Genomic DNA, 14751 nt, shown 5'->3' on the forward strand with positions numbered 1-14751 from the left:
TCTGTATTTGCTCAATCTTTCTCCAGGATTCTCTAGCGATGCCACAACCCCAAACCTCACATCCATATAAGATAATCGGAGTGACTAAAGTTTCAAAGAGGAACTTCTTTCTATCCCACATTTTTTCTTTGAACTTAGAAGTAACAATATTTTTAATGTTATTAATGTTTTGCATGCAACATTCTCGTCGATCTCCCAATGGTTTAACCAGGCCCTGGTGTCTTTATACCAACCTTGTTTGAGCCTTAGGTGGTTTTCGCTGGAATTTAAAGCTAGCTTAGGAATAATGAGGCTTATTTCTATCCCCACTTTTAAAAATAGGGATAATGAGGCTTTGAGTCCATGGTTTAGGGAACCCTTGCTTGACCGCTTGATTGAAAAGCTTGTGAATGTGGGGGATGAGGACAGGACCTCCAATTTTTAAGATTTCCGCTTGGTAACCTTTAATGTCCTTAGCTTTCCCATTATCCAAGCGATTAACCCCAAAATCAATGTCTTGTAATGAGAAAAATTCTTTCATTGTGAGCAGGGTTTCAAAGTTATCCATGACATTTGGAGATTCATAAAGCTTTTTAAGATAGGAATTCCAGTCTTGTAAAGCAATTTTATTATTATCTTTAGTTTTCCTAGTTAGAATCTGGCTCCAAAATTTCTTAGGAGCTACCTTAGAGAGGTGTAAGAGATTCTCTTGTCTTTTACAAATATACTGCCTTTTTTTCCTTTTAGTTAGGGCTTTGTATATTTTTATCTTGCCAATTTTAAGAGATTAATCAACAACTTCCTTAATTGCTCTCCTCGCACTTTTACAATCTTTGTCATACCATGGGTTGGTTTTGCTATTTCTTCTATTACTTGAAACTTCAATTGAGAACTTGTTAAGAGAATATGAGAGGGTTGTAGTAAAATTATGATAGAGATCTTCTATGTTGTCTATATTAGATAAAGAAAGCAAGTTAGTTTTTAATTCATTTAGAAATAGACCTTTTTTTATTTCTATCAAAGATTAACTTCTTTTGGCTATAAGGATTATCTTCTATGGGATCTCTATGCATGACAAAATTGAGAGTTATAAGTAAAGGCATATGATCAGAGTCAGGCTCGTGGTTGTTTAAGATGTCAAAATTTGTTATTCGTTGTAGAGAGGGAGATCGGAGATAACATAGTCTACCACGCTGCTACCAAGCCCATGGATGCAGGTCATCTAGCTAGAATTGGGCCACTTCTCTAGACCTTTGCAAATTATGAGATCCTGAGCACTATAGAGCTTGACTAGATCCGACCTAAACAAATTCTTCTCGAGGTCTTCAAAGCTCCTTTTGTACCGGCTAGCCAGAGGAAGGTATTCGTCTAACCAAAGAGGATTAGGGTTAGAATGATTGCTTAGAAGAATAACTTGGTTGCTTGAAGTTTGAGCATTAAAGTCACCCATTAAAAGGATATTGCCTTCATTCCTTAGGCTAGAAATATCATTCTCTAAACCATTGTAAGGACTATTTTTATCTAGATTCTTTTTCTTATAGAAGTTAGAATTGATGGGGGGTACTAACAGATTGCTATGTAGGTCTATCATAAATGTCAGTGATTTCTATCCAACTATATTGGTTGTAAGGGTCGTTTTTATAAATCATAGCATGGGGAGAGATGTTCTTCTTAATGTAACAAGCTATACCCCCAATGCCTCTACGGGACGATCACTTATTCCAAGTAGAGCATAATGTAAATCCATCTATGTTAGGGACCTTATATTCTTCATGCTCCCAAGTTTCAACAAGCAAAATAATATCAACATCATTCGAGATCCAACTTAGCTTGGGGCTTTTGTTCCATGGAAAGCCCCGACAGTTCCAAGAAAGAAGCAATAGCATGTTGAATTACTATTTATTATTATCTTTTTGGTTTCTATCTCGAATAACGACTTTTCTATTTCTGATTATTGCCCATTTTCCTTCCTTCGTAGCTTGCTTTACCTTTTGAACCTCCTTTCTCAATTTTGCTTGATCTTCTGGAATGAGATCTTCATTTATAAATATTCCCCTTCCTTTTAGACTTGAGGTTTTACTAAGTATGTCATACTTATGGTCAATAGAGCTCACCTTTATTTGGATCAACCTTCCTTTATTCTCAGTTAGTTTCTCCAACCTTGTTGCTTCTGTGAGACACATTGTTTCAATTTGTAATCTGTTATGTAATTATGTCTGGGCTATGACTAAAGTATCCTCGTCTACCTCCTCTTTCAAACTGAAGGTTATAAGGTTCAAGGCCTTTTTGTTATGCTCATGGTCTAATTCTATCAATTTTTTCATTTCATCTTTAATTGGTTTGATATCTAATTTACCTGCCACACTATTTAGGGTGAGGCGGCTATTAATTTTTTCTTCTAGCTCTTTAATCATGTCCTTCATTTTAAGACTCTCTAAAGTATCAACATCTACTTGCTGGGATGTTTGGTTAATATCTTGGTTAATCGAGTCTCCATTGCGTCCATCTTATTCTCCAATAGTTCTATTTTATTTTCTATTTGTTTTTGGATCTTGTCTTCAAGAGATGTGAATTTATTTTCCAGCATGGCTGCTAACTCTGTTTGTAGCTTGACTTCTCTTTCTTCTCTACGTTTCTCTAAAGACTCTATATACTCATAGAGGCTCTGTAGAGTAACTGTGTTAGGTCTACCTTTGGTAATCTTTGGTAATTGTGGTGAATTATTCATACTTGAAAATATATGAATAGATATGTATTAGAAAAATATAAGGAATGTGTGCACCAAGCCGGACCGCAGATGCACGTGCCCCAGATTGTTTTTCTATTACCGCAGAGAGATCATGAATTATTACCGCAGAGAGATTGTAAATTATGACAACAGAGATTGTAAATTATTACCGCAGAGAGATTGTAAATTATTATCGCAGAGAGTTTGTAAATATATCACCCTAAATTATTACCGCAAAGAGATCGTAAATACATCACCCTAAATTATTACTGCAGAGAGATGATAAATACATCACCCTAAATTATTAGGGCAGAGAGATCATAAATACATCACCCTAAACTAAATATAACTAGAATATTAACAAATTTATTTTAATCAATAATAAAATTTACAAGTTGTAAAATTTATCCAAATAAAATGATATTGCATTTTCCAAATTCTAGGCCTAAATAAACATTAACAGTTAAGTCTTAAATTTTAATTAAAAAATTATATTCACCCTATTCATAATGCCTATGATGATCAACATTAAATAAAAATAAATACACCTGATCTTTTTTAATAAAATAAATATTATATTGAACAAAATTATATCACTGGTCATTATAAACTTTTTATATAATTAAAAAAAGCTAAATGTTTAGGTTTGAAATTAAATATTTATTTTGAATATAAATTAAATTAACTAATTTATTTTCACTTGAATTAATATTTTTAATATAAAATACAATAAATTTATTTTTACTAAATTAAATTTAAAATAAGAGTCTTATATTATTACTCTCCACAAATATTTCCAACTTCTCCTCAGATTCAACCACACTTATTATCAACCATTTAATATATATATATATTAAATCTGTTTTTCACTTTTCTCTTTTATATCTTATTTCTAAAAAGAAATCAATTTTTATGGAATGATTATGTTAAATAAAAATCTATATGAATTTACACCTTACTTTTAGTACAATAAATATTATGATCAACAAACTTATATCATCTGAGCAACGTCATAATAAAATTCATACTTGCAATAACTAAACTATTACATGAAACTAGAAACTTCGAGCATTACTGGTTTTAAGCCTTCAGACATGACATTTTCTATTTCTATAATTTACCAACCTAAGAGTCCCAAAGTACGATAGAGAAGAGTGTGGAAGGATCCATCTTCCAAATAATTACCATCATTTTCGCTGATACGTGGGATTCCTCCTCGTAGCGGTCACTAGATGAAAAATGCTATTTCCACTACTATAGGATCATTAAGAGCGCATGCGCTCTTATATGCGCGGGAGATAGACGTTTATAATTAGATAATAAAAATAAAAACGGCGTGTTACCCCTGTGCGTGTTATAAAAGTCTATCTCCCGCACATGTAAGAGCGCATTAATGATCCTATAGTGTAAGTGGAAATAGGATTTTCCTAAATCACTAGATGGTTCACTGGGCTTTTCTTCTGTTGCCGTGGCATGGAGTGAAGCGCCCACACGAGACGAGATTGGCTGCTCAAAACATTACTGAAGAGAAGTCCATGCCAGCAAAAGTAAAGCACAGAGACCGAGCGTTTCCTTTTCCCAACCGTGATCCATGAATGTGTTTCTTGCTTGCTTTTGGAAGTTGAGCTTAAATTTACCACCGCTCTTTGTCCCTCATTAATAGGCCCAATCCCCAACACATAATACCTGTGACGTGATGTGATTTTGATTTGATTGCTCCAAATTTAGTGACATCGCCAATTCCTCTACCACCCTTCGCCGCCCTCCAATTTTGAATACTTTTCCTGCATGTTTTGCTTGTTCGGCGATCATTTATGGCGCCTGAAACAGAACCATCAATTACATCAAAGAAGTCACGCCGGCTTCATTTGCAAAGAACTTAAACTTCTTTTAGTGAAAAAGAAGAGGGAAATTCACCTTGTTCCCCGGAAGAACTGAATTCCATTGCCTGTAATAGAACCTCCACTCCGGCAACACTGATCGGGATTTCATTTGCATAATCTCTCAATAACATCAGGAGGTTTTTTTTCTTTTCTTTATCGTCACCATGGCGGCAAACGACTGGATTAATAGTTACCTGGAAGCGATATTGGACGTTGGCCCTGGTGTTGGTAATGAAATTCGCACAGAAGATCCAAAATCTTCATCGCTATTGTTGCGGGAGAGAGGGCATTTTAATCCCACTAAATATTTTGTTGAAGAAGTCGTCACAGGCTTTGATGAAACTGATATCTATCGGTCATGGATAAAGGTATTTACAACAACCTAACTAACTGTACTGTATTATGCAGAGGATATCTGGCTGAGTGACATGATTATTTTAAGTTGTTTTTTTGCCTATTTGCTGTTACGATCGACTGATTCTCTTTATATTTACAACCTTTTTGAACTTCTGTGCGCCACCTTATGTATTTATTTAGCTATGCAGTGTGGTGTCTTTTTTTTCTTACGTATTACAAAAATGAAGTAGAAGAAAAAAAGTTACATTTTACAAATGATACAAGAGCATTTCATAAGTCTTGGGGAGATGTTTTCCCTACTTCAAAAATATAAGAGTGGAAAGGATGGTTAGATGGATTGTTGATTGCCTTCCCAATCTAAGTTCAATTTCCACCAGTGACATGTTGGCTCGTTGCAACAAGGCTAGAAGGGTAGATTCTTCTTTGGAGTGGGACCTCCCTTTTTGGTGTGTCTTCGGATGTCTCGGCCATTGCTAAGTCATAAGTGTTCTACTAGGTGGTGGCTTGTGGGCTATTGCCACTAGTTGAGGGGTTATAGTGGCAGCCAACTGGATTTGAATCTAGACCTCGCCTAGGTAATCTCGACTAGTTACCGATTCCTCGAGATCTTAAAACCAAAATGTATTACAAATGAATGAACATTTGTTCTTGTTCTTGAATCCTACCTTTTTTGCCTTTCCTCTTTTAATCTCTTGGCACACCTTAGAAGAAGGTGTAGATGCCCCCTTGGAGTGAGACCTCCCTCATTGGTGTATCTCCTGATGTCTTGGCCCTTGCTAAGTTATAAGTTTCCTACTAGGTGGACGCTTGCACGCTGTTGCCACTAGCCTAAGGGTTTTAGTGGCAATCGACCAGATTTGAATCTAGACCTTGCCTCTGTAATCCTGGGTAGTTATTGATTCTTCGAGATCTAAAAAGAAAAAAATATTACAAATTATTGAACTTTTGTTCCTTTTTTCTGTTAGTTTTTGTAGCATTGGATGTGTTCTAGCCACGAAATTTGGTGGAGAGGCTAGAATACGTGTATTCTCCAAAACCTAGAAATTGTTTATGAAAATTCCACTTAGAGACGACTTAATTAAAATAATGAATCAATTTTTAATATTTCCTAAGTCTAAACTTAGGAAATATGATTAATTAAACGGTATTAATTACTTCATAGTGAAAATCTTCTAGAAAAAGACTTGGATTGAGTTCTAATTAATCTTAGCCATCGGTTAAGTTTTAATTATGGCCGTTGATGTCTCAATGAGAGATTACAAGAAGAAACTCGATGAGGTTTAGAGAATACACACTAGCAGTTTGATTTCACTGGCATATCGATTTTCTGAGTAACAATAGTCCATTGCCAGAGAGAGAGAGCTAGTGAGCTCGAAGCAATGAGAGAGGGGCAGGGATGGTAAGGCTGAAGGAAGTTTTTCCAGTTCTGGTGAGTGCACTGTAGAGAGGCAGTAAGTGCCACAGAGAGGCAACGCAGTGCTTCAAAGGGGATTCTGTATTTTGTTGGGGAGAAGCAGTTATTCAGTGCCAAAAACCGGAGAGAGTCCGGAGGCCAGGAGGATCCATCTTCTAGATAGTAGCTGATTAGATAGCGAGAGGGAAAGCAATTCTGAGTTGTGAGGACGTAATAATGCGTAGGCTGATGTAGTGACTGCCCAAAGGCAGTAAAGAGCAGCTCAACTTGAGCCAAGGTCAGTGTTGGATCGCCTGTGGGAGTGATATTTTTCTCACTGGATTTATTGTCAATGATTTCTCTGTATGGATTTCCAGATTTGAGCATCCATAGTCTTGTACTCAAATTTACTACTACATAATATTAAAACCCTCAGTTGCTGCACCGATTTTCTTGAGTTGGGTTTTCCCTGGGACTTTGTCCAAAAATAAATTTGTATTTGTGTGTGTGTGCATCTATTCTTCCAGCATATTTATTTCTTCCACAATATTTATTTTGTCAAGGTTGCAGTGTATTTAATTCAATATTTTCCATAGCGCACATCAAGTAAATTGTTTAATCGAATTAACAATTAGAAGAATTAACATTAGTTGCTGCAATAGGATTCAGGGTTTGTCGAATTTTCATGCTACTAGGTGGACGCTTATGGGCTGTTGCCACTAGCCTAATGGTTATAGTGGCAATTGATCGGATTTGAATCTAGAACTTGCCTAGGTAATCCTGTCTAGTTATCGATTCCTCGAGATCTATAAAGAAAAATGTATTACAAATTAATGAACTTTTGTTCCTGTTCTTGAATCCTACCATTTCAACTTTCCTTTTTTAGCCTCTTGCCACACCTTTGAAGAAGGCTTTGTAGTAACTAATGGTGAATTAAAAATTGGAAGGTTACAATTGAAAGGAGAAATCAAATGTCCATCATCCAAAAATTGTGCCAAATCATTATCAAAATCAGATTTGTCACATTCATATATTCTCTTTACCCCCATGATGGGGCTTCATTTGTCACTATCATTTGCAAGGCATTTGCGTCATCTTTGTTGACCTCATTCATCAGTTCTAGACTAATATTGTTCTCTATGTCTGGATTTGTAGAGTTCTAAGTTATGTCATTGTAATCTTCTACATTCTTTAGATCCAGTGGTTCACATTCTTGCCATCGTTTTGGTATAGGTTTATGTCCTTTGTTATTTGTTGAAGAGGAGCATGCATGAAGACACAAAACTTGGAGATGCCTTGGTTGTTGACAAAAACGACACAGAAATGTTGTATTTTCATAATCAAGAGTTTGAACGCAATGAAAATTGCTTCGCTGTAATATCATATTATCTAGGAGTCCTTGATTGATGTTATTTCCAACACATATTTTGGCATATGTGGAAAGATATAGTTTAATCCAATCTCATTTGTTTTGATGCATGTGTCCAAAACATTTATAATATCCTAAACAACTTTTAAATGCCAAAATGAAGCAGTGGATTTAGGAGTTGAACTCAAACTGGGTTTTTGTTATTGACATGATGGAAGCATCAAAATGTGGAAGTCAAGGGGTAACAAAAAGCCCAATTATACCTTAAAAACGAGGGCTTTCCTCTAAAACTCTTTGATAATCATTATATTTTCAAACTTGACAATCAAAAATCCCTTTGAGCAGAGATACACTTCACAATGCTTTGTCCATGCTGAAAAATCCATTGGTACAAATTTAAGTAGAATGCTATAATAAACCTAAGTTGCACGAAATGTGGAAATGTCTAGAAATTTCCAAAATAAGTGTGGATCGAAATGTGACCCCCCAAAAATCGAAATATTGGGGGAAATGTACGCACACATAATTTTTTTTACGAATAACACATTATCTGCAAGAAAAAAAGAATGAGGCACATAAATGACATTTCATAAAGAAACCCATATCTATATTAACTCTCCCAGATGCTTACATGATGCGAAATCCGAATTTAGCCTTTATAGATGAGGCTATACATCCAAGTTTCTAGAATTAGCGTTTATACATGAGGCTTTACATCCAAAATTAACCTTTATACATGAGGATGTATATTCAAAATTAGCTTTCATACATAAGGTTATATGTGCTAAAAATGAAATAAAACATGAGATAAAGACAAGTACAAGTACATATCCTAATAATCCTCATCCATGTCGTCATCAATGAAAAATAGAACAAGATGCTTGCTTAGCAGAACTAGAGCCTGGATTGGAAGAAGAGGAAAAATTACTTCAGGTTGCATCACCACTGATATCAAAAGCAACAAGAGAGAGTTCCAAGTCTGGGCATTTTGCTTCCACATCCCAATATTTATGAGGTCCAGTTGTATATTTTTACTCATATGAGACACAAGGCATAGGTTTGAATGAACTTATACAATTTTGTGATCCCAACCTGTTGTGCAACATGAAATGAATGAAACTGTCCATTTTTGTTCCTGTTGATTAAGAGCTTGCCACTTGTGATATGATTACAAGTGGCAAGGATTTACAAATAAACACCATTTTCCCCATGAAAAGTCCACCATTTAATTGGGTTCATGGTCCTCCTCTCATCCAAAGTTGACAGGTCTGCAAAATATTCTAATCCAACAACAAAACAAGCAAATTCCTCCCTTACATCAATTTGTAAAGAAGTTGGAAATAACCTTTGCAAGTATTTATTCACTCCATTTGCCATCTTATAGTCCTTATGTGAGGCCTTCCTCTTTCGATTTCTTTTTTGTGTAACAATAATAGGTGAAATTATATTAGCATATTCTATGCTAGAGCAGAACAAAATTGCATCCAATATTTAAGTAGTAGGTTTTTCTGGAGTTTCCTAGACAAGTCTAAAATTATTTGACCTCCTAGTTCAGAGGCCTTTTATATACATTCATAAATGCCTAAAAGTATATTGCCTATAGAAAATGACATGAACTTTACAACATTTTGCTGACACAAACAATATTACAAAGTTACAAACAACGAACTGTTGATTTTCTAGTGCAATTAAAATTAGCATTATATTTCTGAAATTCTGATAATTACTTTTGATGTAGATCTTCTTTTAACTTATTCCAATATATCATTCAACAATTATACTTCATAAATTCAACAATAAAGAACAATAGAACACTAGAGATCACAATGCACAAAAAGAGAGACAAGATTTACCTTTGGAAAACCCACTACTGGGAAAAACCCAACAACCTTTTCAATAGAGAAATTCTTCCTATTCATTGAGAGACACACCTAGACCTTTGGTCAAACATGGTCTTCTCCTCCAAGTTTAGTCTCCCAAATTGATCCTGCACTTCGCTCTTGATCCTGCAATTCCATAATTTTGGCCCTGCAATAGTTGCCCCAGTAACCCAAAAAATTTCGACCCCCTGCAATAGTTTCCCCAAAAACTGTGAATTATGGAGAGAGAGATTCCTTCACAATGATAAATATCGTTCCATCAAGTGACCAAAAGCATATTATGAAGACTGACCATAGTTACAAATTCAACACTCCCTCTTAACTAGGGAGGTATTCATAATCACCGTCATAGATGTTCTCAAATTGAACAAATTTCTCTAAAGAAAAGGTTATCCATTATTACCAGCATCATCATCTATCATCAACATCTGCTAGTGGCCATATCCAGGGTGGTACCAAGCCCATGGCAATGTCATTAGCATATCAGGACTCACTCCTCCAGAGTGATCGATCCTTGAATCCCATGGCCACTACCTAGGCCAAAATGCTGAGAACCTCAATTAGCAAGCACTCACTAACCCTTCCTAGTGAGCACTTTGGGTCAAGGCCTCGCTCAACCCCTGTTTGGTTGGTGATCGGGTCTAGATGTTGAAAAAGACCTCCCTCCACCTTATCTGGTGTGTGATCAGGGTCCAGGACCTTACTCCACCCTTCCGATGTGTGATTAGGGTCTAGATGCTGAAGGACCTCACTCCACCATGCCTGGTGTGTGATCAGGGTCCAGGACCTCACTCCACCATTCCTGGTGTGTGATCAGGGTCCTCCTCCAAGAGACACTCACTCAACACTGCTTGTTGAGCCCTTTGGGTCTCTTGGACCCATTCTCCCTTTCGGGAGAATGTCCATCTGTGTTGCAGACAAATCAACGTTCCCTCTCAACAAGAGGGGAGATCTCTACGAACCCCAGCTTGTCTCTGAATTACACGAACTTGCCCCTTGGCAACGACTTCGTCAGAACATCAACTGTCTACTCATCGGTGGAGATGTACTTGAGTCTTATTGCTCTCTTTTGCACCATGTCACGGATGTAGTGGTACTTGATCTCAATATGCTTCGCTTTGTCATGGAACACGAGATTCTCTAAAAGCTTCACACAACTTTGATTATCGCATTGTATCATCATCGGTTCCAATTCTTGGCCGAACAATCCTACAAACAATTTCCAAAGCCATACTGCTTCGGTATAGGCATTATTGGTTGCGATGTACTTTGCTTCAACAGTGCTGAGTGCAATCGATCTCTGCTTCCTGCTCATCCACGATATCATAGTGGATCCCAAACTGAAACATACTCCAGAGCTACTCTTCTTGTTTCAGCACTTCCATTCCAATCAACATTTATATATTCCTGAAGCTATACATCCTTTGTTTGCAACATCCCTGTTAGGTTCCTATACCAATAGGAGTCATAATTTTTGAATCGCTGAGATTAAATCTGTAATATGTACATACCTTTGCTTTTTGCAAATGTTTTCCATATTATAAAAATTAAAAAATGTAAAGAGGGTATGTTCTAAAAGATAAATCAAGGGACAAAAAGAATAAGAGAAGGTCAAAAAAATGAAAGAATATGAACCCCAAAAACAAAAAGACCATGAAAGTGTGCAAGCCAAAATGCCACTACTATTTAATTTTATGCATAATAATGATTGTGTGCAGCTTGTTATTCACGCCATAATCCGTGGTAATCAAACAGTTTAATTTTGGTTATTCCATGCTTTGAATTTCATGTTTTTTAGCTAGAGGATAAAATCTGACAAAACTGTTTCATCTTGGCAGATAATTAGATAGGTAGAGTAAATAAAAGGAGCTCAATTGTTTAATTTGAGCCCTTGGATGTAATAAGGTTAGACTTAGTTAAAATACCATTGTAAAAGAAAAGAAAAAGGTTTTGATAAGGGTTTGCTAGCATAAGTGCACCCTAATAAAGAGAAGTAAAAATGGTAGGATGAGTAGGTGGGTAAGTAGAAGAATGGTTGCAGAATTGTGATGATTGTTAGATAAAAGCATGTTGATCACCTTCATCATCAAAGGTCCAAGTATGGATAATAATTGGGCATGTATCAAATCCACAAAATCAAATTGATTAACCTCCCTCACTCGTTACACTTTTCACTTAACTAATTTCCAACAAAATTTTTAAGTACCTAAAATCTTAAGTCAAAGGGACTCAGAGCATTTCTCTGACTTCAGGAGGGACCGAACCCTCGGCTTAATGACTTATAGACCTTAAGTACAAAAAATCCCCTCATAAACATTTACCTCTCTTCACTTCCCCTCATTCCCCTCATAAAACCTCTTTTCCTAAGGTTTAAACTCTATTTTTCCTAAGGAAAAGCCATTACCCCCAAGTAAACCCCTTTTCCTAAGAAAACCCACAAAAATAACACTAAGCCTAAGTTATAATGTGTTTATACAAAGCCAATGAATTATAAATGTACATTGTACTTAGCGCTAAATCCATTTACCGCTTTCATTCATATTAACTTTTAATTTTATTTATATATTAAATCCCAAAAATACCCCTTTCCCGTATATTTTATTAAACCCCCTTAATATTAATACCCCTATCCCGAAGTTTGTAATATAAACTTTATAAATAAAACCCCGACAAACGACGTAAATTAATCGATTTGCGATTAATTAAAAAGTCAAACCCATTAACCAATCAAATCACGCCTGATGCATTAACCCCGCCTTAATCCATCATTTAATTAAAACCACCGCACTTAAACATTAGCCGGGCCCCTCCATTACCCTCCGCACAACTCCCAAGCCCAATCACTGTGCGATCGCCTCCCCTTTGATCCGACGATTATTAACCATATCGGGCGGGCCTGACGTCCGAACGTTACCCGCCCGATATGAGTGGTTTTAGGCCGAGCCCCCGTGCTACGTGTCGTTCAGTCTATGGAATCGGGTGGCCTCCCCCAAAACCACCCAACGCCCAAAAGCGGTGCGAAGAAAACCACATACCGCCGCCCGCTACACGACAAACCATCTATTGCTCACTTTGCGCCAAAATTCAAACAAATCAAACGTTTACCCGTTTAAACACAAAAACCCTAGTGTTGCTCATTTTCACCTGTTTGTGCAGTAAAACCCTGTGTAAACTTATGAAACCCTTCTGCTCCACCTAAAGCCTCTGCAAACCAATTCAAGCATGGTTTACCTCTCGAAATCACTTTGGACTCTCCATAGACCTATAAAGCACGATAAATCCATTAATGACCCTCCCTGTCAACCCAACGTTTTCCTAATAGTTTGTTTTATTTTACAGGGGATCAAAAAACTACAACCTTGGATAAACAGTCTTAATACTAGTCATAAGACCTGTTTACTCCGAGATTGTTATCAGGTCTATTCAAACAGAGATGGAAAATAAAACATAAAGTTAAAAGACAAGCAGAGGAAACATGAAATTAAATGATTTACTGTTGAAATAGACAGTAAAAACCTAAAATATACAGTGAAGGTAAAATGATACAGTGAAAAAGCAGTCAAAGTGTATCAGGGTTAAAGAGTATCAGATTGAAGACCAAGTCAAGTAAATCAGCTAGCATGAAGATAAACAGCAGGAAAGATAGTTACAAAGCATAGCATACAGATTCATGTCGAAGTGAAGACAGATGAAAAAACAGAGCGGTAAAAGTAAACAGTGAATAGTAAACAGTAAACATGGAGGCATTAAGGGTTAAACAGAGATGAAAACACTTTCACCAACAACAATGAAGTTTATCCAAAGTAAAAGTGAAAAACAGTTAAAAGAAATTTAAGGTTAAAAGATGAAATCAGAGTAGAAATGGTACATTCTTCAGAAATTTCCTGTTTAAGTCATAGTTTTGCAAAAACTATTGTGACCAATTCAAGATGTATTTTGAGATACTGGAGGAGGTTTTTGTTCTTAACAGGCCAGTCTACAAAAACCTATCTCACTTTTTACACAGGTATTACCAAAAGGGAGATAAGTGCATGTCTTCACAACTTATTTTTAAGTTTGTGCAAAGTCCTGTTTTTGACATATTTTTGCAGAGAATATTGTGAACAACTGGTGCTGAATTTTGGGAAACTGAGAGAGGTTTATCTCAATAACATGTTTATCTACAATTACCTCTTTCAATTTTTACATATCTATCTCGAATTGAGATATATAGGCGTATCATTGGACCCTAATATTGCAGAATTGCTGGAGCAGAATGCACAAAGAAAGGATGCAGTTAGTGACTGGGATGCCTCATCGTCAATTTAGAGTTGCTATCAAATTCGACTTTCTTTTCTTTGTCACCATAAATCCATAAAAATAGTGCTAAACATTAGTTTTGAATGTTTTTTATTTAAGTTTTATTAGTGTAAAACAATTTGAGATATTTGTAAAACCAATCTTGATTTTTTTTTGAAGATATTTCAGTTTAGAATTTGTATAAATACTTCTTCATTTGAAGTATTTTGGGGTGGATTAAAATACATTTCTGTAGACATTTTATATTGGGCCAAGGAGCTATTGTACTCAAGACTGGATTGGTTTTGTTGGATTATGAAATAAAGCTAAGGGCATTTCACTGGATTCTCGTGCACAGTTGGAACCAAATAAGTATTATCTTTTCATGTTTAAATATTGTTTTCTCATCATGTTTTAAATATTTACATGTGTCTCTTATGAAATCTTAAAAGTAAACAAGGAATGATACCTCAGAATTAGCTTAAATGCTCTCTGTTTCAACTGTTTACTTTTTATATGTTTTCTGCTAAATTATCTTAGTCTGGGAATTTTTAGTTGCTCCCTTACTTCCGTAGTTTCCCCCCCTTTGGTCCATAGTAAATGATTCTTAGTTGCCCTTTGCTATTGATCATCCTTCTTTTCTTCATCTTAATCTCGATTAAGGATTCTTCATTGCCCTTGCCCTAGTTAGGACTACCCTGCCCTGTGAACTCTTACCTTAGTGATTGATCTGATCTAGTTAAGCCACTCTTTGATTGACTCCATAGCACAATGGCCTGAGTACTTGTTCTGACCATCTATTTTCTTAATTCCACCACCCAATCAAAACAAAACAATCATGAGCACTAAGAACTAGCCTGAAATCCTACCCAAAAAAAAGTTAA

At 36.0% G+C, this 14751-nt stretch overlaps 1 protein-coding gene across 2 annotated transcripts in view; it reads left to right on the forward strand.

The window, feature by feature from the left end:
- The first annotated feature begins 4083 nt into the window (after window positions 1-4083).
- LOC149141797 (putative sucrose-phosphate synthase 1) overlaps window positions 4084-14751 on the forward strand; it is a 335464-nt gene continuing 324796 nt past the window's right edge. Inside the window, exon 1 of one of the 2 annotated variants that reach the window (XR_016264289.1) lies at window positions 4084-4958. Coding sequence is in view for 1 of the 2 variants with exons in the window: in XM_089447751.1 (XP_089303877.1) it covers window positions 4755-4958 (204 nt within the window). In the remaining variant the exon portion in view is untranslated. The remainder of the gene's footprint in view (window positions 4959-14751) is intronic. The other variant, XM_089447751.1, reaches the window with a different exon arrangement.

The sequence above is a fragment of the Pinus tabuliformis genome, chromosome X (assembly GCF_031772625.1).
Source record: "Pinus tabuliformis cultivar Carrire ecotype Pingquan chromosome X, CPIR1, whole genome shotgun sequence".
In the NCBI taxonomy this organism is placed as follows: domain Eukaryota; kingdom Viridiplantae; phylum Streptophyta; class Pinopsida; order Pinales; family Pinaceae; genus Pinus; species Pinus tabuliformis.